Genomic DNA, 25,304 nt, shown 5'->3' with positions numbered 1-25,304 from the left:
TTCTCCACATATATTTAGTTAAAATGGGGTCTTTTTTATACTAAGTATATAACATGGGAAATTTTCAAAAGCCAAACAACTTAAATGAGCAAAGAACTGGGTGATAAAACTGCATTCCAAAAGCATTCTTTAATAGAATATCTTTTAGTGTAAGCCAGAGAAACCATCTGAAAGATATGTTCATAATTTAACAGCCTTCACCACAGAAAAATGATCAGGTTGAAAAAGCAATAGGAATTTATAACAAAGAATCCTGCCAAATTAGCCGACCTAATGCAAAGCATTATTCGCAGTTCCACAATATATCTTATTTAAAAGTGATTATTGAAGTACCCTGCAGAGAGAAATGTCTTAAACCTAGAAAACATCTACCACATGTTTCACAGGAGCATGCACGATTGCTAATTCACATTTTCAACCAAATCACACATGATTATATGGCCCCATCCCTATATATGCAATGTAATCACTGCCATGATCACAAAGAAAACATCTATCTGGCATTTTTAAGTCATTTTACGTATTTAGAAAACAAAATAATGAAACAGCCTGATATCTGTATTACGTTTCAGAGGTCAAGCTACTTAAAAGATGCTTTTTCTGCTTTGAAGTAAGCTTATTTTCCTTCTTAAAATCAAATTAAGAATGCTACATAAAATCTTAAATTTACAATAAAAAGATAACACCTTTGTAATACTAGCACTTTAATACAAAACAATTTTTACAGGCACATAAGATTATTATTCTGAAAATAACAATATTAAAAGAAAATACAGTTTAGCTCTACTCACCTTGCATTGTTCAGTGTTTGTCCAAAAAGCTCATTTTGTAAGATATTTGGTGGGGATGAAAAAACCCCATGAAAATGAGATAAAACAGAATTGCAGACCTGGCGCAATGTCTCAAATTGCATTTTCTTTCTTTTTTTTCCCCCTTCTCTTATTTTTCTCTACCACCTGTCTTCAAAATCATCTATTTGCTGACACCATCAAATAAAAACATGCCAATCAAGTTCCATATTTCTCCTGAGCTCTGTAAAAACTGTGCTTAAATGAACAGAGGTTGATAGTTAATTGTACAGTCATTATTCTTCTAATTCAGTTGTAGGAGATTCAGTACCCGTGCAGCTTTCGGCTTTCTCCTGACTGTAGCAAGAATTCTAAACAGCAGTAAGCTTTTTGGGCATTCCCAGCTGAAGTGTGAAGCTGAGCTGCTTTCATGTACTCTACTCATATTTCTCTAAGCCTATTAAAAACACGCAATGAATAGATGCTGTCGTCAGGAGTTTTAGCACATCTGGCTGCCAGCAATAAAATATCAGAAGTAATAAAAATGGGGACAAGGTATCTTCTCAATGCTACCACTGGGTAAGAATAAGAGAAATCATGCATTTCCCCAACCCTTTTCTCTATTCCTGAAAAACAAATAACTCCAGCAACAGAGTATATCTCTTCAATGTGCAAGCTGCTGCAAAGGACCAGAACACTCTAAAAATAAGTGGTAGATTCTTCTCTTGATGTCATGAAGCAATGAAAATATGATCAACAATAGAGCATTTATCATCTGCATTTAAAATGCCATGCTTCTAAGAGAAGTACATTTGGAAAACATGTATTTAGGTGTTTTAATTTCTCATTTAAAAATTTCTCCATTTATTTATTTTTAAAGCAAAGTGGATTAATGTTGAATCTAGTTCCGTTCTAAAGGCTATATACATAGTGACTACATGGTTATTCACATAATTTATACATTATATAAATTATAAAAAATTATAGCTTATCAATTAAAATTCACCTAAACACCACACACTAAATTAAAACTTCTCTCCAAATCCAAGCGGAGGAAAAACCCTACAGTCAAGGCCATAGACACTTCATCAGTTATTACTAATTTATTTCAATAATGGTGGTCATAGCATTTTGTAGAAGAAAATGTTCCCTGAAGGCTCCTATGGTCTTGGAAACCCACCCCATCATCATCTATTATCATTGAATAATTCTGTTTCTGATAAACATTTAGGTTATCCTATACCAAAGTACAGCCATCTTTCTATAACAGATCTCTAAAACTAGTGTGTAAGCCAAATTTTAAATATCAACTCACTTACAGAGATGTTTAGTATACTTATTGACTTTTAATAGCTCCTAACCTTTGACATTTCTTTAATAGATCCAGCCCTTTTTGCCCTTTTTACCTCAACTCATTGCCTTTTTATCCTTTTCCACACACTATCAATAAATAGACATTTAAATACATTAAGTTTTTAAAAGCTATGAATTCTTTTTTGGCATAATCATGTCACAAAAGAACAACACAAATTAAACATGTAATAATATAAATTTTTAAACAACCATTTTTAAAAATAAGATGTTCAATTATGGGTTTCTTCTCAACTAAGAATGTCCCTATTTTATTATTTCAGTTTATTATTTTATTACTTCAATATTATTTATTATTTCAGATTTTTATAGGTACATGCCAATCTATTTGTCAAACACACATACATGCCTAAAAATCATAAAGTATTTTTAGTTCATAAAGCACTTCCAAATTTATTTTAAAATATCCAGAAAACATTGTACGTGCTAATGCCACTATCATTTTATGGATGAAAAGAAACTGAGGCTTTATTTATTTATTTTTAAATTAATTAATTACTTTTTTTGGGAGACAGAGTGTCACTCATTGTCACTCAGGCTGGAACGCAGTGGTGCTCACCGCAACATCTGCCTCCTGGGTTCAAGCAATTCTGCCTCAGTCTCCTGAGTAGCTGGGATTACAGGAGTATGCCACCACGCCCGGCTAATTTTGTATTTTTAGTGGAGACAGGCTTTCACCATATTGGCCAGGCTGATCTCAAACTCCTGACCTCAAGTGATCCACCCAGCCTGGCCTCCCAAAGTGCTGGGATTACAGGCATGAGCCACTGCACCTGGCCCGAAGCTGTATTGAATTAAATATCACATAATTTATAAAAGATAGCAAACATATTTTGAATTTGAACAGAACAGAGTCCTCAGAAATAATACCACACATCTACAGCCATCTGATCTTTGACAAACCTCAGAAAAACAAGAAATGGGGAAAGGATTCCCTATTTAATAAATGGTGCTGGGAAAATTGGCTAGCCGTAAGTAGAAAGCTGAAACTGGATCCTTTCCTTACTCCTTATACGAAAATTAATTCAAGATGGATTAGAGACTTAAATGTTAGACCTAATACCATAAAAACCTTATAAGAAAACCTAGGCAATACCATTCAGGACATAGGCATGGGCAAGGACTTCATGTCTAAAACACCAAAAGCAATGGCAACAAAAGCCAAAATTGACAAATGGTATCTCATTAAACTAAAGAGCTTCTGCACAGCAAAAGAAACTACCATCAGAGTGAACAGGCAACCTACAGAAGGGGAGAAAATTTTTGCAATCTACCCATCTGACAAAGGGCTAATATCCAGAACCTACAAAGAACTCAAACAAATTTACAAGAAAAAAACAACCCCATCAAAAAGTGGGCAAAGGATATGAACAGACAGTTCTCAAAAGAAAACATTCATACAGCCAACAGACACATGAAAAAATGCTCATCATCACTGGCCATCAGAGAAATGCAAATCAAAACCACAATGAGATACCATCTCACACCAGTTAGAATGGCAATCATTCAAAAGTCAAGAAACAACAGGTGCTGGAGAGGATGTGGAGAAATAGGAACACTTTTACACTGTTGGTGGGATTGTAAACTAGTTCAACCATTATGGAAAACAGTATGGCGATTCCTCAAAGATCTAGAACTAGATGTACCATATGACCCAGCCATCCCATTACTGGGTATATACCCAAAGGATTATAAATCATGCTGCTATAAAGACACACACACACGTATGTTTATTGTGGCACCATTCACAATAGCAAAGACTTGGAATCAACCCAAATGTCCATCAGTGACAGACTGGATTAAGAAAATGTGGCACATATACACCATGGAATACTATGCAGCCATAAAAAAGGATGAGTTTATGTCCTTTGTAGGGACATGGATGCAGCTGGAAACCATCATTCTTAGCAAACTATCACAAGAACAGAAAACCAAACACCGCATGTTCTCACTCATAGGTGGGAACTGAACAATGAGATCACTTGGACTCGGGAAGGGGAACATCACACACCAGGGCCTATCATGGGGAGGGGGGAGGGGGGAGGGATTGCATTGGGAGTTATACCTGATGTAAATGACGAGTTGATGGGTGCTGACGAGTTGATGGGTGCAGCACGCCAACATGGCACAAGTATACATATGTAACAAACCTGCACGTTATGCACATGTACCCTAGAACTTAAAGTATAATTTGCTTTTGGAGTCTTTGCTTTGGACTCCATTTTCTATGCTCCTTCCCTATGATTCTATTTTTTTACATATGTACACACATGTGCACATGTACACACACACACAAATGCACACCTATTGTAAAATGGTCAATTTCGATAGATGAATAGGAAAACTATCTGCCAGTGTCCTAATCAAGGGCATTTTAGTTACAGCAAATATCTCAAATGTTTTAACTCACAAGTAACTTTAAATGGGTTTCTTCCATTTACCTCAAGCAGCAGCAACCTGAAGTGCTTTAATTTTTAAGCCTCTGATTATGAGTTGACTTTTCACATCTATGAAAGGTCAATTTCTACAAGTGTAAACAAACATTTTAAAAATTCTTATTTTCAAGTCAATTTCACAGCTCGTACTATCTGTGATGGGAAAAAATTTAAAGTCTCCCCTTTTAAATAGATTTAATTTTTATCAACAATCAGAAGCCCTTTAGAAACAAGTCTACTAAGTAAGAAGGTGATTATACTGCAAAACAACATTTGTTATTAAAAAGGTTTCTTTTATATTTCAAAATTGGATATGAAGACCAAGTCAAAGAAAAAGCATCAAAGTGGTCTAAGTAATGCAAACACTAGAAAGAGACTTAAAAACGACTCATTTGAAAGAGTGAATGATATATCAACTGCCTTCCTCGGAGACTTATTTTTCCAGCTCTCACTATACAACACCCATACTACTGAGCAGCTTTCTTCTAGTTCCCTCAGTATCCCAGAAATGATTTCTTCCACCTTCCTTCTCCATTACCACCCTTTAACCTGCTCCTACTCATCCTTAAGGGCTCAAATGTCCCTCCTTTAGAAAGACTTTCTCTGACCTAAATTAGGTCCCCTCTTATGCATTCTCATTACACCCTGTGCTCATTCTTCACAGCATTTGATATGTGTGACTATATATTTACTTGAAAAAAATGTTTAATATCTTTCACCCTCAATTCCATGAGTTTAAGTCCTGCACTCTTATCTCACTCATCTAGCATAATGCCTAGTACAGAGTAGGCAGTTCATTAAACATTATTGAATAAATGGATGCCTACATGTTAACAAAAAGTTAATTCTTTTTCAATAACATACATAGACAGGATAGGAAACCACCTCAGGACTTCATTTGGTTCTCAGTTTCTACAGGGTTTTTTTGCTTGTTTATTTTTAGTCTGCCACATCATCTTATAAGGGTCATAAACACAGGAGTAACCAATATTTGCAATCAAAAACATTGTGCTTTGAATGGACTTTGTAATTTGTTATGGATATCCTGAATATTATAAAGAACGTTTACAGATAATGTTTGTTTTAAATTTTCAATATAGTGCAGGTTCACATGTGACATAAATATTGGAGACTTCTGTCAGAACAGAAAGAACACGGTATTTGGCATCAGGCAGCCTGGTTTTAAGTACTGACCCCAACCCAAACTAGTTATATTACCTGAGCATATTTACTTTATGTATCTGAGCTATGGTTTTATCAAATGTAAAATAAGCTATCTCACCTCATAGGGAAATTACTGTATTAAAATCTCATAAGTACCAACGCATTTTATAAATTATAAGGTGTTTGGAAGTAAACTCACTATGAACTATTTAGGGAATCAAATTACTGGTATCTGAATTCTTTTTTTTGTTTTGTTTTGTTTTGTTTTTGAGACGGAGTCTTGCTCTGTCGCCCAGGCTGGGGTGCAGTGGCCGGATCTCAGCTCACTGCAAGCTCCGCCTCCCGGGTTCACGCCATTCTCCTGCCTCAGCCTCCAGAGTAGCTGGGACTACAGGCGCCCGCCACCTCGCCCGGCTAGTTTTTTGTATTTTTTAGTAGAGAGGGGGTTTCACCGTGTTAGCCAGGATGGTCTCGATCTCCTGACCTCGTGATCCACCCGTCTCGGCCTCCCAAAGTGCTGGGATTACAGGCTTGAGCCACCGCGCCCGGCCGGTATCTGAATTCTAATAATTATGTTCAAGTATCTTTTACTTATCACACTTACTCATTTGACAAATATTTATATTTTCCTTGTGCAAATCTCTATCCTTCTATCCGTTAGTGCTGATAGGATGTAGGGCTTATGATTATCCTTTTCCAGAAACATCAGATAAACTCAAAAGGACTTCCAAGCAAGATCAGCTCCATATTTACATTGAGTCCAGCAGAGAGACATTAACTCTTACAAATGGTATAGACGATGGCAATTGCTTTCTCTATAGAATCTTTAGTGTCTCACTGGAAATGACAGTGAAAATAAGAGTTCTAATAGAAGATGTGTTAAAGAACTTTTGGAAGCAAAGGCAATTTCATGACAGAAGATATCTAAAAAACTAATCAACACTTGAATAAGTTCAATCTAAAAGTAATCAAAAGAATGCAAATAAAAATAATAAGGTAATGTATTTTTCCTATTAAATTGACAAAATATTGACCAGAGGATCAAAAAATGCACAATCTCATACCATATTTATTGGTAAGAGTGTATATTGGTACAACATTTTAATAAATATTTAGTAGTATATCTCAGAAGGTTTTTAAATGTTCAAAATCTGAGAGCACACTGCAACAACATAAACCAAAATGATAATATTGATTATCTCTGGGTAAGAACATGACAAATTTTTTATACTTTTTGATACACTAGTCACAAGTAAAGCTCAAAATTTAATTTACAAACAGTAGAGAACTCTAAAATTATAATACAATCATTAACCATCACATATTAAATATGATGTTGGCCCATGAACTTTTCTTTAGCAATGCTCAAGTAAATAAAATAGATTATTAGCTTTCATGTGATTAGCTGTATCATTAGCAATGGTTTCTCCCCTTCTATATCAATATAGATATAGGTATAGATATAGATATTTTGAGACAGCGTCTTGCTCTGTCACCTCGGTGTAACCCCGAACTCCTGGGTTCAACTGATCCTCTCGCTTTGGCCTCCCATGTAGCTAAGACTATAGGTGTGTACCATCATGCCTGAATAATTTTTGATTTTCTTGTAGATATGGGGGGGTCTCACTATGTTGCCCAGGCTAGTCTTGAACTCCTGGCCTCAATCAATCCTCCCTCCTCAGCCTCCCAAAGTGTTAGGATTACAGGTGTGGGCCACTGTGCCTGACTTCTCCTTCTTAAACAGTAAGTTCCTAAAATTCTGTAATAACTCAAATTGTTTAATTAGTACTATGAAACATCCAAATGACAAGAGAAACCAAAACTCAGCACTAACTTCTTTACATCATCCTCAAAAATATTTGAAGTGTAAATTCTTTTTTTTTTTTAAGTTTTTTTTTTTTTTAAGTTTTTTTTAACTTTTAAGTTTAGGGGTACATGTGCAGGTATGTTACATAGGTAAATTTGTGTCATGGAAGTTTGTTGTACAGATTATTTCATCATCCAGATATCAAGCATAGTACTTATTAATTATTTTTCCTGAACCTCTCCCTCCTCCTAGCCTCCACCCTCCAATGGGCCACAGTGTCTGTTGTTCCCCTCCATGTGTCCATGTGTTCTCATCATGTAGCTCCCACTTATAAGTGAGAACATACAGTATTTGGTTTTCTCTTCCTGTATCAGTTTGCTAAGAATAATGACCTCTAGCTCCATCCATGTCCCTGCAAAAAAACATGAACTTGTTCTTTTTCATGGCTGCATAGTATTCTATGGCATATATGTACCACTTTTTTTAATGCAGTCTACCATTGATGGGCATTTAGATGGATGCAATGTCTTTACTATTGTGAGTAGTGTTGCAATGAACATACGAATGCATATTTCTTTTTTCATCCCATTACTGGGTATATACCCAAAGGATTATAAATCATGCTGCTATAAAGACACATGCACACTTATGTTTATTGTGGCACTATTCACAATAGCAAAGACCTGGAACCAACCCAAATGTCCATCAAAGATAGACTGGATTAAGAAAATGTGGCACATATACACCATGGAATACTATGCAGCCATAAAAAAGGGTGAGTTCATGTCCTTTGTAGGGACATGGATGAAGCTGGAAACCATCATTCTGAGCAAACTATCGCAAGGACAGAAAACCAAACACTGCATGTTCTCACTCATAGGTGGGAATTGAACAATGAGAACACTTGGATACAGGGTGGGGAACATCACATACTGGGGCCTGTCATGGGGTGGGGGCAGGCGGGAGGGATAGCATTAGGAGATATACCTAACGGAAATGACGAGTTAATGGCTGCAGCACACCAACATGACACATGTATACATATGTAACAAACCTGTACTTTGTGCATATGCACCTTAGAACTTAAAGTATAATAATAAAAATAAATAAATAAGAAAAAAAAAGAAGTGTAAATTCTTAAATTAAAATTATTTAAGAATCTTGGTTTACAAATGCCTAGTGGCTAAGCTAAATAATCTTAAGAAAGTTAACACCAACTCAAAAATTAAATAAAAGAATCAAAATTGGAAAGTTATGCTCTTGAATTAAAAACAACACAAGTCTCTAACCTGATAAGCCATGATAATTCATGACATACTTAATTTTACAGGCTGGGTTTAGTTTTAATTTTTAAGAGTACCAAAGCATTTCTATTAAAATATTCCATACATGAAAACAAACAAATAACTAAATAAAGTTAATGAATCATTAAAATCATAAGATATATACCATATATAATCTATAACCAAAATCCCTGAAATGCTAAAGGAATTTTTCCTTTTCTTAAAATTTATATCTGTAGTCCCATCTATATAATTGAAACAACTGCATTCTCTCTTCCATTGCATTATTCTTGTTCCACTAACTACTTGAAGCATCCGACTGATAAAAATCTAAGGGTTATAAGAAAGCTAGTCCAGAGAACAAACAGTTTGAAAATAGTATCTTCATATATTTTGCACATTAAAGTACTCTGTTGTAAAGTATTCTGTATTTCCCTGAGGCACAGATCATAGAACAATTGACCTCAGGGATAACATATAAGAAAAAAAAGGCAGATGATGGAATTCCTAACAAAAGAAGGAAGATGAAGGCATTCAAAAAAGGTAATTTGGGCCGGGCACAGTGGCTCACGCCTGTCATCACAACACTTTGGGAGGCCAAGGCAGGCAGATCACCTGAGGTCAGGAGTTCCAGATCAGCCTGGCCAACATTCTGACCATTGCTGCAGAACAGACTAATAACACATCAGTTTCTGGCATCTAATTCACAAAGAAAGGGGAAGAACCTCGCCTCTACTAAAAATACAAAAATTAGCCAGGTATAGTGGCATGCACCTGTAATCCCAGCTACCTGGGAGGGTGAGGCAGGAAAATCGCTTGAACCCGAGAGGCGGAGGTGTATGCCGAGATCGCGCAGTGTGTGGAGATTGCACAGTAAGCCCAGATCGTGCCATTGCACTCAAGCCTGGGAGACAAAAGCGAAACTCCATCTCAAAAATAATAATAATAATAATAATAATAATAATAATAATGTAACAATTTGACTTATGCTTCAACTTAGGATGAACCATACAGTACACTCAGGAATGGAAGAAAGGAAGAACAGCCTAGACCTAAATAACCACACTACAAATCTAAAGATGACTAGTACATTTCTACTCATAAAATTTCAGATAAAACACAGGAAACAGTCCAAAATTGTTACATCGGTTTTCATAAGTTTTAAAAATTTGTTGATGGCCAGCTGAAAAAAACATGTTGTTTTCTGATGTACAAAAACATTTTATAGCATTGCTAGGGACTCAACCCTGTATCTATCGATAATTCTGACCATTGCTGCAGAACAGACTAATAACACAACAGTTTCTGGCATTTAATTCAAAAAAGAAAGGGGAAGCATGGTGAAAGCCACCACAAATGTGTGAAGCCGCACCATAATTGTGATCTCTCTCACTCTTCTTTCTAAACCAGAAGTGTAAGGGCTAATCCTACTCTGCTTTGGTTTGAGGGGCATTATTCTCAAAAGTATTACTAGGTTGCTTTAATAATCCAGTACAAAAGCAGGTTTTGCGACAGCAGTTCCAACACCTAAAACCTGGCAACAGCTGGGCATGGTGGCCCATGTCTGTAGTCCCAGCACTCTGGGAGGCCGAGGTGGGTGGATCACCTGAGGCCAGGAGTTCGAGACCAGCCTGGCCAACATGGTGAAACCCCGTCTCTATCAAAAATACAAAAAATTAGCCAGGTATGGTGGTGGGTGCCTGTAATCCCAGCTACTTGGGAGGCTGAGCCAGGAGGATCACTTGAACCCAGGTGGCAGAGGTTGCAGTAAGCCAAGATCGTGCCACTGCACTCCAGCCTGGGTGACAGAGTAAGATTCCAACTCAAAAATAAATTAATTAATTTAATTAAATAAAAATAAAAGCTGGCAACAGCAGAAATATCTTTCTTGTTGAATATAAGAGTTAGTTATAGAGTACCAAACCTAGATTTAAGCTCCACAATGAGAATGTCCAGAGTGACACCTGGAGATTCTACCAATTAAAAGAAAAAGGACCAAGATCCCTGAAAAAACAATTTGGAAAATCCTTTTAGAGTTAGGACTGCTAGTTCCAAGTATATATTTCCTTGGTAACTAACAAGAGAACCACTGAAAGCAACATTACAATTTCAGGGAGCTATATCAACATAAATAAGCTTCAACTCCATCTCCAATAGTTACATTCACCAAGAGCCACAATATAAGGAATGTTTATAGCCCTGGGACTTCAAGGACTCACACCTAAACTTGCAAACTGCCTCTACAAGTCACCTGTTACCTAGTAACTTCCAAGTGCACCTAGATTCCTCGAGAAACAAATATTGACTGCACATTGTTACTATATAAGATATTAGAAATAATCATTGGCACAACTATTAAAAGTGTTTCAGCAAAATATGTGAACAAATGAAATACTATGGAATAATATTGGCCTCCAAGAGTGCCCATTCATAATTCCTTTCTTTCATATAATTCCTCTCTCTACTCATTACACTACGAAAAAAAGGCGGTGAGGGATCTTTTCTCCCAAAGGCTACCTATTCTATAAATACAAATATTTGTTTCACTTTGACATTGGCTGTCAGAAAAAAGTGCCTTAGAAGTTTTAAGAACATTAGGATATGTTAATTTGCATGAGTAAAGTAACTTTTTTAGTATCTGTATGTACATCAAAACATCATGTTGTAGACCTTAAATATTTACAATAAAAAATTTTTAAAGGACATCATTAGGTTCAATACTGAAGAAAAAATATCTACATAAAGGTATAACAATAAAGTTTAAAGTACTTTGCTTTCACTAGAACTTGCATATGACAGAACACTTCTCATAAACTAGAATATATTGTCATTGCCAGCTATATAATACATTCAGTTAAATATGCTACAAGTACTGACTAGCTGCTTGCCACTGATTGAGTGTCAATGGGAAACAGTGAGTTGGAAGGTACTTGGCTGACTCTCTTTCATTGCCTCCCTTCTCCTTTCTTTCTTTTTTATCTTTTCCTGCCCACCTTCCTTGTCAGCATAGCCCAGGAAGCCACTAGAACTAATACAATTGCCTCTAAGGAGGCTCAGCTTAGAGGCAATATTAATGGTGATTCTAATGGGAACATTTTTTTCTATTCCAATATAGGCAGATGTCTTTGGAGAGCTACTGAAGAGTGAACTGGTTAGAATTAGTCCTGTGACAAAGGCTCAAGCAATTGCTGTTATGTTCCACCTTGCTGCCCTTAAATGTATTCAAGAAGAGGACATAAGGGATTTGTGTAAAGGAAGACTGAATTATGCAGAAGCTAAGATTATCTGACTTACAAAGTTCCTTCAAAATTTTATGCTGAATCCCAAATGCCTTCTGCTCCATCGTGCTTTAGTTACAAAAGGGATTACATCAAGACTAATATCTCAAATTTCCTTGGATTTTTTACCTACCTGTATTTAGCAGGACGTCAGCTTCCTGCTAAATGACCTCCTATAAATGTGCAAGTACCAGGCATACCAAATATGCCTCCACAGTCCTCTAAGTCTACTCATATCCTCTCATCAGTAACATGTGCTGATTATAAAGCCACTTGAGGATGGAGCCTCCCCACTTGATGGTGCCCTCAGTCTGAATTCCAGTCCTCAGCCAAAGGTGGCGAATCTTAAGGTTACTGCAATTCAAGGTATTGTGCTTTATGCAGGTATTGGGAGAATAAATCACTGTTCAAAATTCACTCATTCACTCAACAAGTATTTAAATACTGACTAAAGTATCAGAGGTACTTTTCTAAGTACTAAAGCAGGAAAGAAAGAAAAAGGAGTGGAGGTAGGAGGGAAGAAGAGAAAAAGAAAAGAAAAAGGAAGTAGCGAGGACACCATCCAGCCCTTATAGGAGTTTTTATCTGTAGTATAGCAGGGAAGACAGAGACTAAGAAATTATATGTGTTATTGAGAATTCAGATTAGAAATGTGAAGAAAACTTGTAATAATAGGTTACCTTGAAATAGTCTTGGAGTTCAGAAGTTCATAGGAAGTTTTCCTAAACAAACAGACAAAAAAAAAATAGATTCAAGATGAGAAACACCAAATGATAAGCATTGGCCAAGCCAAAAGTGGGACAAAGAAGTATTCCAGATATGGAATACGCATATACAAAGATGTACAAAGATCAAGAGACGACACTGATTATGGCAAAATCAGAGAACCACAAGAGGTCAATTCAGGGAGAAATCAAATAGCTGGAGAAGAAACAGTAGCCACATCCTACAGAGCATGGAAAACTGTTGAGATTCTGATTTTTAATCAAATCCATGAATAATTATGTGTTCTGCTGTAACAATGCTTTTTGAGTCAACAGATGTATCAAGTCCTAGTAGCCAGAATGGAGAAGATTCAGGAGTTAATAAGAAATACATAGGAGGATATATAACCATAAATACACCAAAATATTATCTCACTGTATGTGGAAGCAGAGAGATCATTTAGAAAGTTAATGTAATAGTCCAGGCAAGATTTTAGTTGGCGTGGATTAAAGTGATCATAATAAGATAGAGAAAAAAGAACAGACTTAAAAGGTAGACGTTGAATCAACAGGACTTAGTCATTGAGTGGTCATGGTCAAGATAGGAGTAAAAAGTACTCTTAGATTTATCTAAGATAAGATCCTATCACATTTAAAATAGAATCTAAACCTCCTCCTTCTACAGAAAAGAGATATGATGCATTGTTTCATCCAAGGCTTTTTGGACCAAATGGTTGGTCACAAAGTTAGAACTAGTACCTAGATCTTGTGACTTATAGTCCAGTGCTTCTTACGTGGTACTACTGTATCTCTGTCATTCCGCAACTTCTTATGGAACTCTCACTTAAAATGTAAGTTAGTGTTACAGTTTTTAAGGGTCCTTGGAATTTAAAATCCAAAGGTGATATAAAAATACAGATAAAAAGAACAAGGCCTTCAGCCTTGAAGATAAACATAACTCTTAAGCCTTATGCTTTCTGAGAGAATAAAACAATAAAGCATAGATTCAAACACGTTTAGGCAGAAAAAAGAAATATTGCAAGGGCACAAATCGAATCTTCATAATCCTCCCACCCTCGTGACCCTAATTCTTATTAAACAAAGTCAAATAGAAGAGAATCTGTTGTCTTACCACTTTCTAGACAGGGGTTTTAGTTATACCTCAAAACTTTATGTTAAATTTTTCATATAAGTGAGTTTCAGATATATATCACAGAAATAAAAAAGTTATTTTACATTGCAACAATTTGGACTCCCTACACACTGTAGTCTTGCCATCTTGGTTATGTGAAAAATACTATAAATATTTCTGAGAGATGTAACTAAAATTTATTAATCCTGCTTTATCACAACTGAGGCAGAGAAAAGGAAGTTTAAAGTGATTAAAGAGATTGAATATACAGAAAACTCAATAGGAATTTGAAAATATCAATGAGGAAAAATAAGGTGAAAACTAACTCTAAGAAATAGATAAAAAAGTTCAGGTGGAAATGTAATAAAAGAAAAAATGAAAAGAAGTGGAAGAGAGATTGCATTAGTAGAGATTGGGAAGTCAAAATAAAGTTTAATTTTCCAGCTCAAGTACTGTGTAATTAGGTAAGCAAAATGAGAACTGTTCTACCAATAACCTTCAAACCAACCTTGAAAGACCTTATTTCCAAACAAAGAGTTCCAAATCATACCTTAAAATTTCCAACTGTGTCAAATAATAGATATTAACAACTCTCAGGTATATATCACGGAAATAAAAAAGTTGATTATATGTAACAACAATTTTGATTCTCTGTACTATTTATTTTTGCTGACTTGGTTATTTAAAAAAAAAGAGTAGCTGCAGATTACTAAAGAAGAAATCCACACAATATATTAATGTTTGTAACACTAAGCTGCATCCCAAATCCTAGGACAATAGCGAATTTATCAAGTATTAAGCTATCTTGAGATGCACGGGGCTAATTCACTCTTCAGGATTCCTAGGAATAAAAATGGTCGCACAAAATTAAACAAAAACACTCAAGAGAAATAACAATTAGTACCATTATTAAGTATTACACATACAGAAAAAAACACATACATAAAAATAGATAAACACACTTTTTAAAAAATAAGCCTGGGTGTGGTGGTTCATCCTGTAATGTCAGCACTTTAGGAGGCCAAGCCAGGAAGACTGCTTGAGGCCAGGAGTTTGAGACTCGCCTGGGCAATGTAGTCAGACCCCATCTTAACAAAAATAAAAAATTAGCTGGGCGTGGTGGCATTCGCCTGTAGTCCTAGCTACTTAGGAGGCTAAGGTAGGAAGACTGCTTGATCTCAGGAACTAGAGGCTGCAGTCACCTATGACTGTACCTCTGTACTCCAGCCTGGGTGACACAGCAAGACTCTCAAAGAAAAAAAAAAAAGAAAATTCCTATAAACTTCTTATAAGTGAAAAACTACAGTTTAAAAACTCCTCTTGGGTTTTAAATCAAATCTCTCAATGGCTACAGCACCTTTGCAGGTAAATACTACAGTCAAAGTATGCCAGGATGATTTAGAAAAACTCTGTCTCAATTCACTGCATATTAAACATATTCCTATCTATTACTCCTAGAAATGAGAGTCAGTAAGGATCTACTGTATTTTCTTACCAGAAGGAGTAGAGAAAATAAACCACATAGACAAACTCAAGGACAAAAGCAGAAATCAAGTGAAAAACAGTCAAGGAAGCTGAGTGTTCCATATATGTTACGTTATCTTATATAATCTTGTCCACATACAATTCAATACTCTGTTGGTGGTAGAGGAGGAGACTACTGAAAATTTATTCCAAAATCTAGCAGTTCTTAAAAGTGTAATCCAGTGCCCTCAGTAGAATCCCCAAATCCCTTTCAGAGGATCTGCAGGGTCAAACCTATATGTATAATACTAAAATATTATTTGCCTTTTTGATTCTCATTCTCTCTTGGGTGTACAGTGGAGTTTTCCAGAGGCTAAATTATGTGTGATATCTCGATATATTGAATACAGAAGCTGTCTTCCACTAAGTTAGACAATAATGGAATTTCCCAAAAATGTAAAATAGTGTCACTTTTCTCACTAAATTTTTCTTTTCTTTACTTTTTTTGAAATATGCTGTACTAGTTTTCCATTGCTGCAAAACAAATAACCATACTTTTAATAGCTTTAAAAACATATATTTATTATCTTACAGTTTCCATAGATCAGGAGTCCAAGTACGGTTTAAATGATCCTCTGACTCAGGGCCTCAGAAGGCTGTTATTAAGATGTCCACTGGACCACGTTTATTTCTGAGCTCAGGATCCTTTTGCAAGCTCATGTGATTGTTGGCATGCCTTAGTTCCTTGTGGCTCAAAGATTTAGGTCCTCACTTTCTCGCTTGCTGTCAGAGACATACTACTCAGCTCCTACAGGCCCCACACAGATCCCTGACGCATGGCTCTCTCACAGCCCTTTTACAGCATGGCAGTTTATTTACTTCTAAACCAGCAGAAGAATCTCTTGCTCCAATTGAAGACATAATCTCATATAATGTAATATAACTATATAACTGACTATCCCAACATCTTTGCCATACTCTACTAGCTAGAAGCAAGTCATAGGTTTTATACGTACCCAAGGGAAGGGTAAGACTCATTGTACATAACTTAGAATTCTGTCTACTGCATACAGTTAGTGGTTAAGATGTAAAAGAGTATGAAAATGTCTATTCTGCCTCTAATATTTTAAAAGGAAAAGAAAGAATACTTTTTAAATGATTAGACATCCCTAGAATAAATATAGCTACCATGGTTATATATTTACTAGACTGTAAAAATATCCATATGCTCAAGGATAAATAAATAACCTGAACGGCTGTATAATCATTGAAAAAACTGAATTCATAGTTTTTAAAGACATTGCTGGCTGGGTGCCGTGGCCCACGCCTATAATTCCAGCACTTTGGGAGGCGGAGGCGGGCAGATTGCCTGAGCTCAGGAGTTCGCGACCAGCCTGGGTAATACGTGAAACCCCGTCTCTATTAAAATACAAAAAAAAATTAGCCGGGCATGACGGTGTGCGCCTGTAGTCCCAGCTACTTGGGAGGCTGACGCAGGAGAATTGCCAGAGGCGGCGAAGGTTGCAGTGAGCCGAGATCACGCCGCTACCCTCCAGCCTGGGCGACAGAGCGAGACTCCGTCTCAAAAATAGAAAACATAGAATAAATAAATAAATAAAAATACAGAACTACAAGAGAACTCTAGGCCCAAATGGCAGTAGAGGCAAATTCTATCAAACATTTAAAGAAATAATAGCTCTACAAAAACTATTCTAGAAAATTGAAGATAGAAGATAATTTCCTAACTTATCTTAGGAGGCCAGCATTCCCCTGATTAAACCAATGATATTACAAGGAAAGGAAACTATATACAACTCTCCCTCATGAACATAAATTTAAAAATTTTCAAACAAAGTATTTGTAAATCCAATCCAGCAATACATAATAGAATAATACCATCACCAAGAGGAGTATCCCAGAAATGCAACGTTGATGCAGTATTTGAAAATAGTCAGTATGATTCACCACATAAAGGACTAAAGAAGAAAAACCATGTGATCATTTCAATAGAGGCATTAAAAAAAGCAAATGACAAAATTCCATAGCCATTCATGAAAGAATTATCAGCAAATTAGTAATAGAAGACAATTTTTTCAGTCTAATAAAGGACATCTATGGAAAACCTATAGTTAACATCACATTTGATTGTGAAAGACTCAAAGCATTCACCCTAGGACTGGAAAGAAGGCAAAGATGTTATTCTCACCACTTCTTTTAGTGGAGGCACTAGCCAGTAAAATAGGATAAGAAAATGAAACAAAAGGCTTATGACTTGAAAAGTAAAAAGGCTTTTTCCATTATAAGTGATGCAACCATCTATGTAAAAAATGCCAAAGAACCAAAAAAAAAAATTCACAGTGTGGTACTATTACAGGGTAGAAAATAGACCAATAAGACAGAACAGAGAGCTCAAAAGTGGCCCAATTATATATAAGTACATTATAAACATTATTATAATTATAAAGTCAAAATTATATATAAGTACAAAAACCAGTGATATGAGAATGGTTTGTTTAAAAGCTTCTGCTGGAAACAGTGGCTCACTATATGGGAAAAAAAAAAAAACTTGGATTCATACTTCATCATGTCCACAAGTGAACTCTGAATTAATTTAAAATATACACGAGAAAAGTAAAAACTGTCAAGCTGGTAGTAGAAGTGTAAAAGAGTATTTCTAGTGAATTCTGAATGATGACTGACTTTTTAATCCTGACTAAAAGAAAACAAACTATAAATTTTAAAGTAATGAATTTAACTACATCAACATTAAAATGCCTGCTAAAAAAAACAACAGACAAAAATGATGTGGAGCGAATTTTTTCAAATTGACAGATAAATAAATACTTCATAGTGATGGCAATCCAAGTAGCTAATATGTATGTGAGGGGATCCTCAGCTTCAATGTAAAAAACAAAAATACCCCCTCATATCTACGAGATTGCAAACACATGAAACTCTTATCAAATATTAGTAATGATATGGGAAATCACAAATCCTTAAGCACTACAAGTAGAAGTATGGACGGAGGCATTCTTGAGAACAAAACCAGTGAAATAAAGTATACATACCCTATGCCACATTAATTATGCACCTACATAGACAGACTACAAAGTCTTGCATAGGTCCATAAGGAGACATGTACAAGGATGTTCACTGACTCACTGTTTATAGTAACGAGTTTTGACATAGCCTAGAATATCCATCACTAATGGAATGTCAAATAAAATATAGTGTATTCACAAAAGGGAGTATCTATTAATTTTATATTGTTGAGGTAAAGAAAATTACCACCAATTTAATGGTTCAAAACACAAGTTTGTTGTCTTACACATATGTAGGTCAGAAAGTCTGGTAGAAGTCTCAGTGGACTAAAATTAAGATGCCAGCTGAGTTTCTTTTTGGAGGTTCTGCGGGGAATCTATTTTTTGCTCATTCAATTGGCAGAATTCACTTCTCTGTGGTGGTAAGACCAAGGTCCCCATTTTCTTGCTGGCTATAAATTGAGGGAGATTCCTAGCTTCCAGAGGCTGGCAAATTCATTGACTCATGGTCCCCTTCCCCCATCTTCAAACTCAGCAACAGGCATTTTAGTCCCTTTCCTGCTTTGAATCTCTCCTTCTTCCATCTCACCTCATTGACACAGCCAAAAAAAAAAAAAAAAAAGTTTTCTACCTTTAAGGCTTTGTGTGATTAGATTGGGCCCACATAGACAATCTAAATTAATCTCCCTATCTCAAGGTCCATAACTTAATCATGTCTGCAAAGTCTCTTTTGCCAGGTAAGGTAACATACAGGGGTTCCAGGGATCAAGGTGTGGACATTTTTGGAGGCCATTATTCTGTCTACCACCTTATAATGCAGCAGTCTGGAATAACAAATTGATATTCCCACATGAATGAATCTTTTAAAATGTAAGATCTAAAGCACCATATCCTTTAGGTAATTTAAAACACATACATACACAAAGCAACATTCTGTATTATGTAAAGATATATAAGCGGGAAAAAAACACAAATCACTGAAGTGCCATAAACTGACAAATGATTAACAAACCTCACTGTATCTGAAGACCAAAATAAAATAAGAGTGACAGAAGAAAAACTGATAAAATAGGAATGTCTATACTATACAAACTTGCTTTCATGCTATTTTTACACAATGCTGTATCTTCTATCTTTTAAAATTCCTTTATTAAAATTTTGTTGGTTTTAACAAATCTACAAAACTTCTCCCAAACTTCCCTATTTGGTTTCATCATTTAAATTTGTTAATGTATAAAAGTAGTCAATTATTTGACTACTTTTATATATTTCTAAATTACATTTTCATATATTTATATTTGCCCATTTCAAATATTTATGTTTATATAACTATATCATTAATCCTGACTTATTAGATTATAAATTCATATGACACAGAGAATCTTCTACTGTCTTTGTATTTCTCCATATAAACTGTTATATATAAAATATATACTCAATCAATATTGTAGACTACGTACCTGAAGTAATGTTTGCTGCAGTATGATTCCACTGGGAATTTTCAATAAGTCTAACAAGTATTGGGCAGCCTTGTATATGAGCTATCACATAGAAAGCCTCAAAGAAGAATAGGAAGAGCACGTAATTCATTGTCAACCCCAGGATACTTTTGAGGGTGAAAAGGGTGCTCTTAATAATTATGCCAAGATAACATATATGAGCCAGGACCGGCAGTGACAAACTGGGACATAAGTCATGCTGCCCAAAAATAGATAGGAGATCATGGAAAAAAGCAAGACATTCAAGTAAATTATTTAAAATGAAGCTAGAATGTGACAGGTTAAAGCAAATAGGCATAACAATTTCTTTTAAAATATGCTAATACACTTTAAATGGTCCATCATCATTGCAGGTTTCTAAGAAAAAATTGAATACTAAAAATGAATCTGATATGTAGCAACAAGCAGTTTAATTCTTTTATGCATGTTAACATGGTTTTACAAAGACATTGGGGCAAAATGAGGATAAGGGGGCAGGGAAAATTACCAGATACTTTAAGTAAATTCTGTTTTTGTAAACACAGGATAATTGTAACAAGTAAAAGATATGAAGAAGATAACGGGTAGCTACTACTTTTTCAGTGATTTAGTTCAATTCATTCTAATTCAGCTAGTATTCAATTTCTAGAACCTTAACTTGGTATGTATAAATCCAAAGATGTAAAAGACAGTATGCCCTCAAGTTGTTCGAAATTGAGTAAGAGAAAAAAGAAACATTGACAAGTATACTGAAGATCACACAGTGGTAAGTGCGTTAATAAAGGTATCCTTTCTAAGCAAAAATATGATTCTTGCTATAAAAACATACAGGAACGATTCATGTAACTAGGAATACTTGAGTTAGGCTTTGAAGAAAAAGGTAAGATTTAGGCCGATATGCCAAGGCACACCCTCACTTAAGAATCTTGATGCTTGCTATTTCTCTGCCTAGAGTGCCCTTCCCTCAGATATCTATATGTCTTAGATATCTTCCTTTAAGTCTTAACTTCCTTTAAGTCTTAACTAAATCTTAAGCAACGCCTTCCCTAACACCCTATTTAAAATTATAAACTGCTTCCCCACAAAAAAAAATCCCTTTCCTTCCTCCCATGTATTATTATACTACCTTCCTCCACAGCACTTGTCACTAGGACCTCAGAGGTGCAGAACTCCTAGTTGTGACACTCACACTAAGTGAATTGTGCCTCCTGGAGTTCTGTTACACACAACCTCGACAGCGAAATGCACAGGCCTAAAGCTACACTCCTATCCAACATATTAGTTTTTTCTTATTTCTTTGTCTTTATCAACTAAAAAGTAGTTTTGTCTATTTGTTCACAGCTATACTCTAAGCATCTAGAAATCTGACACACAATCAATACTCAATAAATATTTGTTGAATTAATACATACATAGCAAGAATAGAATTCTAGATAAGAGGAAAAACATGAGCAAATACTAAAAATTTTAAGAATGAAAGATTTTTAAAAATTCCTCAGTGATCTGCTGAGGCTAGATTATAGGGGAAAGGGAAAAAAACGGTGGGAGATGAGGTGAGAAAAGGTAGATAACAGTGAGTCTCAAAAAGGGGCATAACAGGCTTTTGAGTTAGAAAAACCTAAAAGGATATCTTAAATACCATTTTATGACATTTTTATGGGAATTAAAATTACACGCATTAATTTTTTTTCTCACAGAGTCTAGAACATTGTAGGTACTCAGTAAATGTTCATTTCTCTTAGAAAGCTAAGAATTTGAACTTTAAGTGCAAAATGAGAAGGCATCAAAAGTGAGCAATTTAATGACTTCATCATATCTACACTTTAATATCACATTGCAGGAAACACAGTAGAAAATGGAGAGCAGTAAATAAAGCTGAAAAGCAGGAGGCCAGAAAGGCAGAAAAATATATTGTGGAGAGTTGATGGGGAAGGGGATGAAATTAATCAAAATCATAAATATGTACATATTATAAAAATCAAGAGGAAGAAGATTAGAAAAATGATACCTAAGTATCTTTAATTGGCCAGAAGAACGATTGATGGTGAATAAGATGGGCTAGGGGATAACAAAGAAGCTGCTACTTTGGGAGGAAGTATATACTTACATTTTGAACATCTCGATTTTGAAATATTTGTGGAACAAAAGGTAAGACTATAAAACTTGGAGTTGTAAATACAAGTCTAGTACTGGGAAATCTCAGAACTAGAGATAAACATTTGGGAATAAATATCATATTTGAATATGAAAGGCAGTGATACATGTGAAGACTTGTTTTCTACAATCTCAAATGTCAACAAAACAATCTCTACAACTAGTTCAGGTGGAACAGAGAATTGTAAATCTTTTGCTTTTAGGATGCATGTTCGCCATCTGGTGGGAAAAACAATAAATACAGGCTTTTTTTTTTTTCTTTCTACTTCTTATTTTATTATTATTACTATTATACTTTAAGTTCTAGGGTACATACGCACAACGTGCAGGTTTGTTACATATGTATACATGTGCCATGTTGGTGTGCTGCACCCATTAACTCATCATTTCTGTTAGGTATATCTCCTAATACTATCCCTCTCACCTCCCCCAACCCCATGACTGACCCTAGTGTGTGATGTTCCCTACCCTGTGTCCAAGTGTTCTCATTGATCAATTCCCACCTGTGAGTGAGGACATGTGGTGTTTGGTTTTCTGTCCTTGCAATAGTTTGCTCAGAATGATTTCCAGCTTCATCCATGTCCCTATAAAGGACATAAACTCATCATTTTTATGGTTGCATAGTATTCCATGGTGTATATGTGCCACACTTTCTTAATCCAGTCTATCATTGATGACATTTGGGTTGGTTCCAGGTCTTTGCTATTGTGAACAGTGCCGCAACAAACATACGTGTGCATATGTCTTTATAGCAGCATGATTTATAATCCTTTGGGAATATATCCAGTAATGGGATGGCTGGGTCAAATGGTAATACTATTCTAGATCCTTAAGGAATCGCCACACTGTCTTCCACAATGGTTGAACTAGTTTACAGTCCCACGAACAGTGTAAAAGCATTCCTATTTCCTCACATCCTCTCCAGCACCTGTTGTTTCCTGACTTTTTAATGATCTACCATTCTAACTTGTGTGAGATGGTCTCTCATTGTGGTTTTGATTGTCATTTCTCTGATGGCCAGTGATGATGAGCATTTTTTCATGTGTCTGTTGGCTGCATAAATGTCTTCTTTTGAGAAGTGTCTGTTCATATCCTTTTGCCACTTTTTGATGGGGTTGTTTGATTTTTTCTTGTAAATATGTTTAAGTTCTTTGTAGATTTTGGATATTAGCGCTTTGTCAGACGGGTAGATTGTAAAAATTTTCTGCCATTCTGTAGGTTACCTGTTTACCCTGATGGTAGTTTCTTTTGCTGTGCAGAAGTTCTTTAGTTTACTTAGATCCCATTTGTCTATTGTGGCTTTTGTTGCCATTGCTTTTGGTGTTTTAGTCATGAAGTCCTTGCCCATGCCTATGTCCTGAATGGTATTGTTTTCTTCTAGGGTTTTTATGGTTTTAAGTCTAACATTTAAGTCTTTAATCCATCATGAATTCATTTTTGTATAAGGCGTAAGGAAGGGATCCAGTTTCAGCTTTCTACATATGACTAGCCAGTTTTCCCAGCACCATTAATTAAATAGGGAATCCTTTTCCCATTTCTTGTTTTTGTTCGGTTTGTCAAAGATCACATGGTTGTAAATATGTGGTATTATTTCTGAGGCCTCTGTTCTGTTCCATTGGTCTGTATCTCTGCTTTGGTACCAGTACCATGCTGTTTTGGTTACAGTAGCCTTGTAGTATAGTTTGAAGTCAGGTAGCAGGATGTCTCCAGCTTTGTTCTTTTGGCTTAGGATTGTCTTGGAAATGTGGGCCCTTTTTTGGTTCCATATGAAGTTTAAAGTAGTTTTTTCCAATTCTGTGAGGAAAGTCATTGGTACCTTGATGGGGCTGGCATTGAATCTATAAAGCACCTTGGGCAGTATGGCCATTTTCACGAAATTGATGCTTCCTATCCACGAGCATGGAATGTTCCATTTGTTTGTGTCCTCTTTTATTTCACTGAGCAGTGGTTTGTAGTTCTCCTTGAAGAAGTCCTTCACATCCCTTGTAAGTTGGATTCCTAGGTATTTTATCCTCTCTGTAGTAATTGAGAATGGGAGTTCACTCATGATTTGGCTGTTTGTTATTCATGTATAGGAATGCTTGTGATGTTTGCACATTGATTTTGTATCCTGAGACTTTGCTGAAGTTGCTTATCAGCTTAAGGAGATTTGGGGCTGAGATGATGGAGTTTTCTAAATATACAATCATGTCACCTGCAAACAGGGACAATCTGACTTCCTCTTTTCCTAATTGAACACCCTTTATTTCTTTCTCCTGCCTGACTGCCCTGGCCAGAACTTCCAACACTATGTTGAATAGGAGTGGTGAGAGAAGGCATCCCTGTCTTGTGCCAGTTTTCCCTAAAGGGAATGCTTCCAGTTTTTGCCCATTCAGTATAATATTGGCTGTGGTTCTGTCATAAACAGCTCTCATTATTTTGAGATACATCCCATCAATACTTAGTTTATTGAGAGTTTTTAGCATGAAGGGCTGTTGAATTCTGTCCAAAGCCTTTTCTGCATCTATTGAGATGATCATGTAGTTTTTGTCTTGGTTCTGTTTATATGATGCATTATGTTTATTGATTTGCATATGCTGAACCAGCCTTGCATCCCAGGGATGAAGCCAACTTGATCATCGTGGATAAGCTGTTTGATGTGCTGCTGGATTCGGTTTGCCAGTATTTATTGAGAATTTTTGCATCAATGTTCATCAGGGATATTGGTCTAAAATTCTCTTTTTTGTTGTTGTTGTTGTGTCTCTGCCAGGCTTTCATATCAGAATGATGCTGGCCTCATAAAATGAGTTAGGGAGGATTCCCTCTTTTTCTATTGATTGGAATAGTTTCAGAAGGAATGGTATCAGCTCCTCCTTGTACCTCTGGTAGAATTCGGCTGTGAATTCATCTGGTCCTGGACTTTATTTGTTTGGTAGGCTATTAATTATTGCCTCAATTTCAGAACCTGTTATTGGTCTATTCAGGGATTCAACTTCTTCCCGGTTTAGTCTTGGGAAGGTGTATGTGTCCAGGAATTTATCCATTTCTTCTAGATTTTCTAGTTTATTTGTGTAGAGGTGTTTATAGTATCCTCTGATGGTAGTTTGTATTTCTATGGGATTGGTGATGATATCCCCTTCATTATTTTTCATTGTGTCTACTTGATTCTTCCTCTCTTCTTCTTTATTAGTCTTGCTAGTGGTCTATCAATTTTGTTGATCTTTTC

At 35.8% G+C, this 25,304-nt stretch overlaps 1 protein-coding gene across 48 annotated transcripts in view; it reads right to left on the bottom strand.

Moving 5' to 3' along the window:
- The window catches only part of RIMS2 (regulating synaptic membrane exocytosis 2), a 753,111-nt gene that overhangs the window by 449,714 nt on the left and 278,093 nt on the right, over positions 1–25,304 (bottom strand). For 22 of the 48 annotated variants that reach the window (XM_073999260.1, XM_073999267.1, XM_073999270.1 and 19 more), the window contains exon 1: positions 792–1,201. The exons of the other annotated variants lie outside the window; for them this stretch is intronic. In XM_073999260.1, coding sequence (XP_073855361.1) covers positions 792–913 — 122 coding nt within the window. In that variant the 5' untranslated portion in view covers positions 914–1,201. Of the gene's footprint in view, positions 1–791; positions 1,202–25,304 lie in introns of those variants that run through there. 48 annotated transcript variants of the gene reach the window in all.

Source organism: Macaca fascicularis, chromosome 8 (assembly GCF_037993035.2).
Source record: "Macaca fascicularis isolate 582-1 chromosome 8, T2T-MFA8v1.1".
NCBI lineage: Eukaryota > Metazoa > Chordata > Mammalia > Primates > Cercopithecidae > Macaca > Macaca fascicularis.
This window is presented reverse-complemented; position numbering and strand designations above follow the sequence as displayed.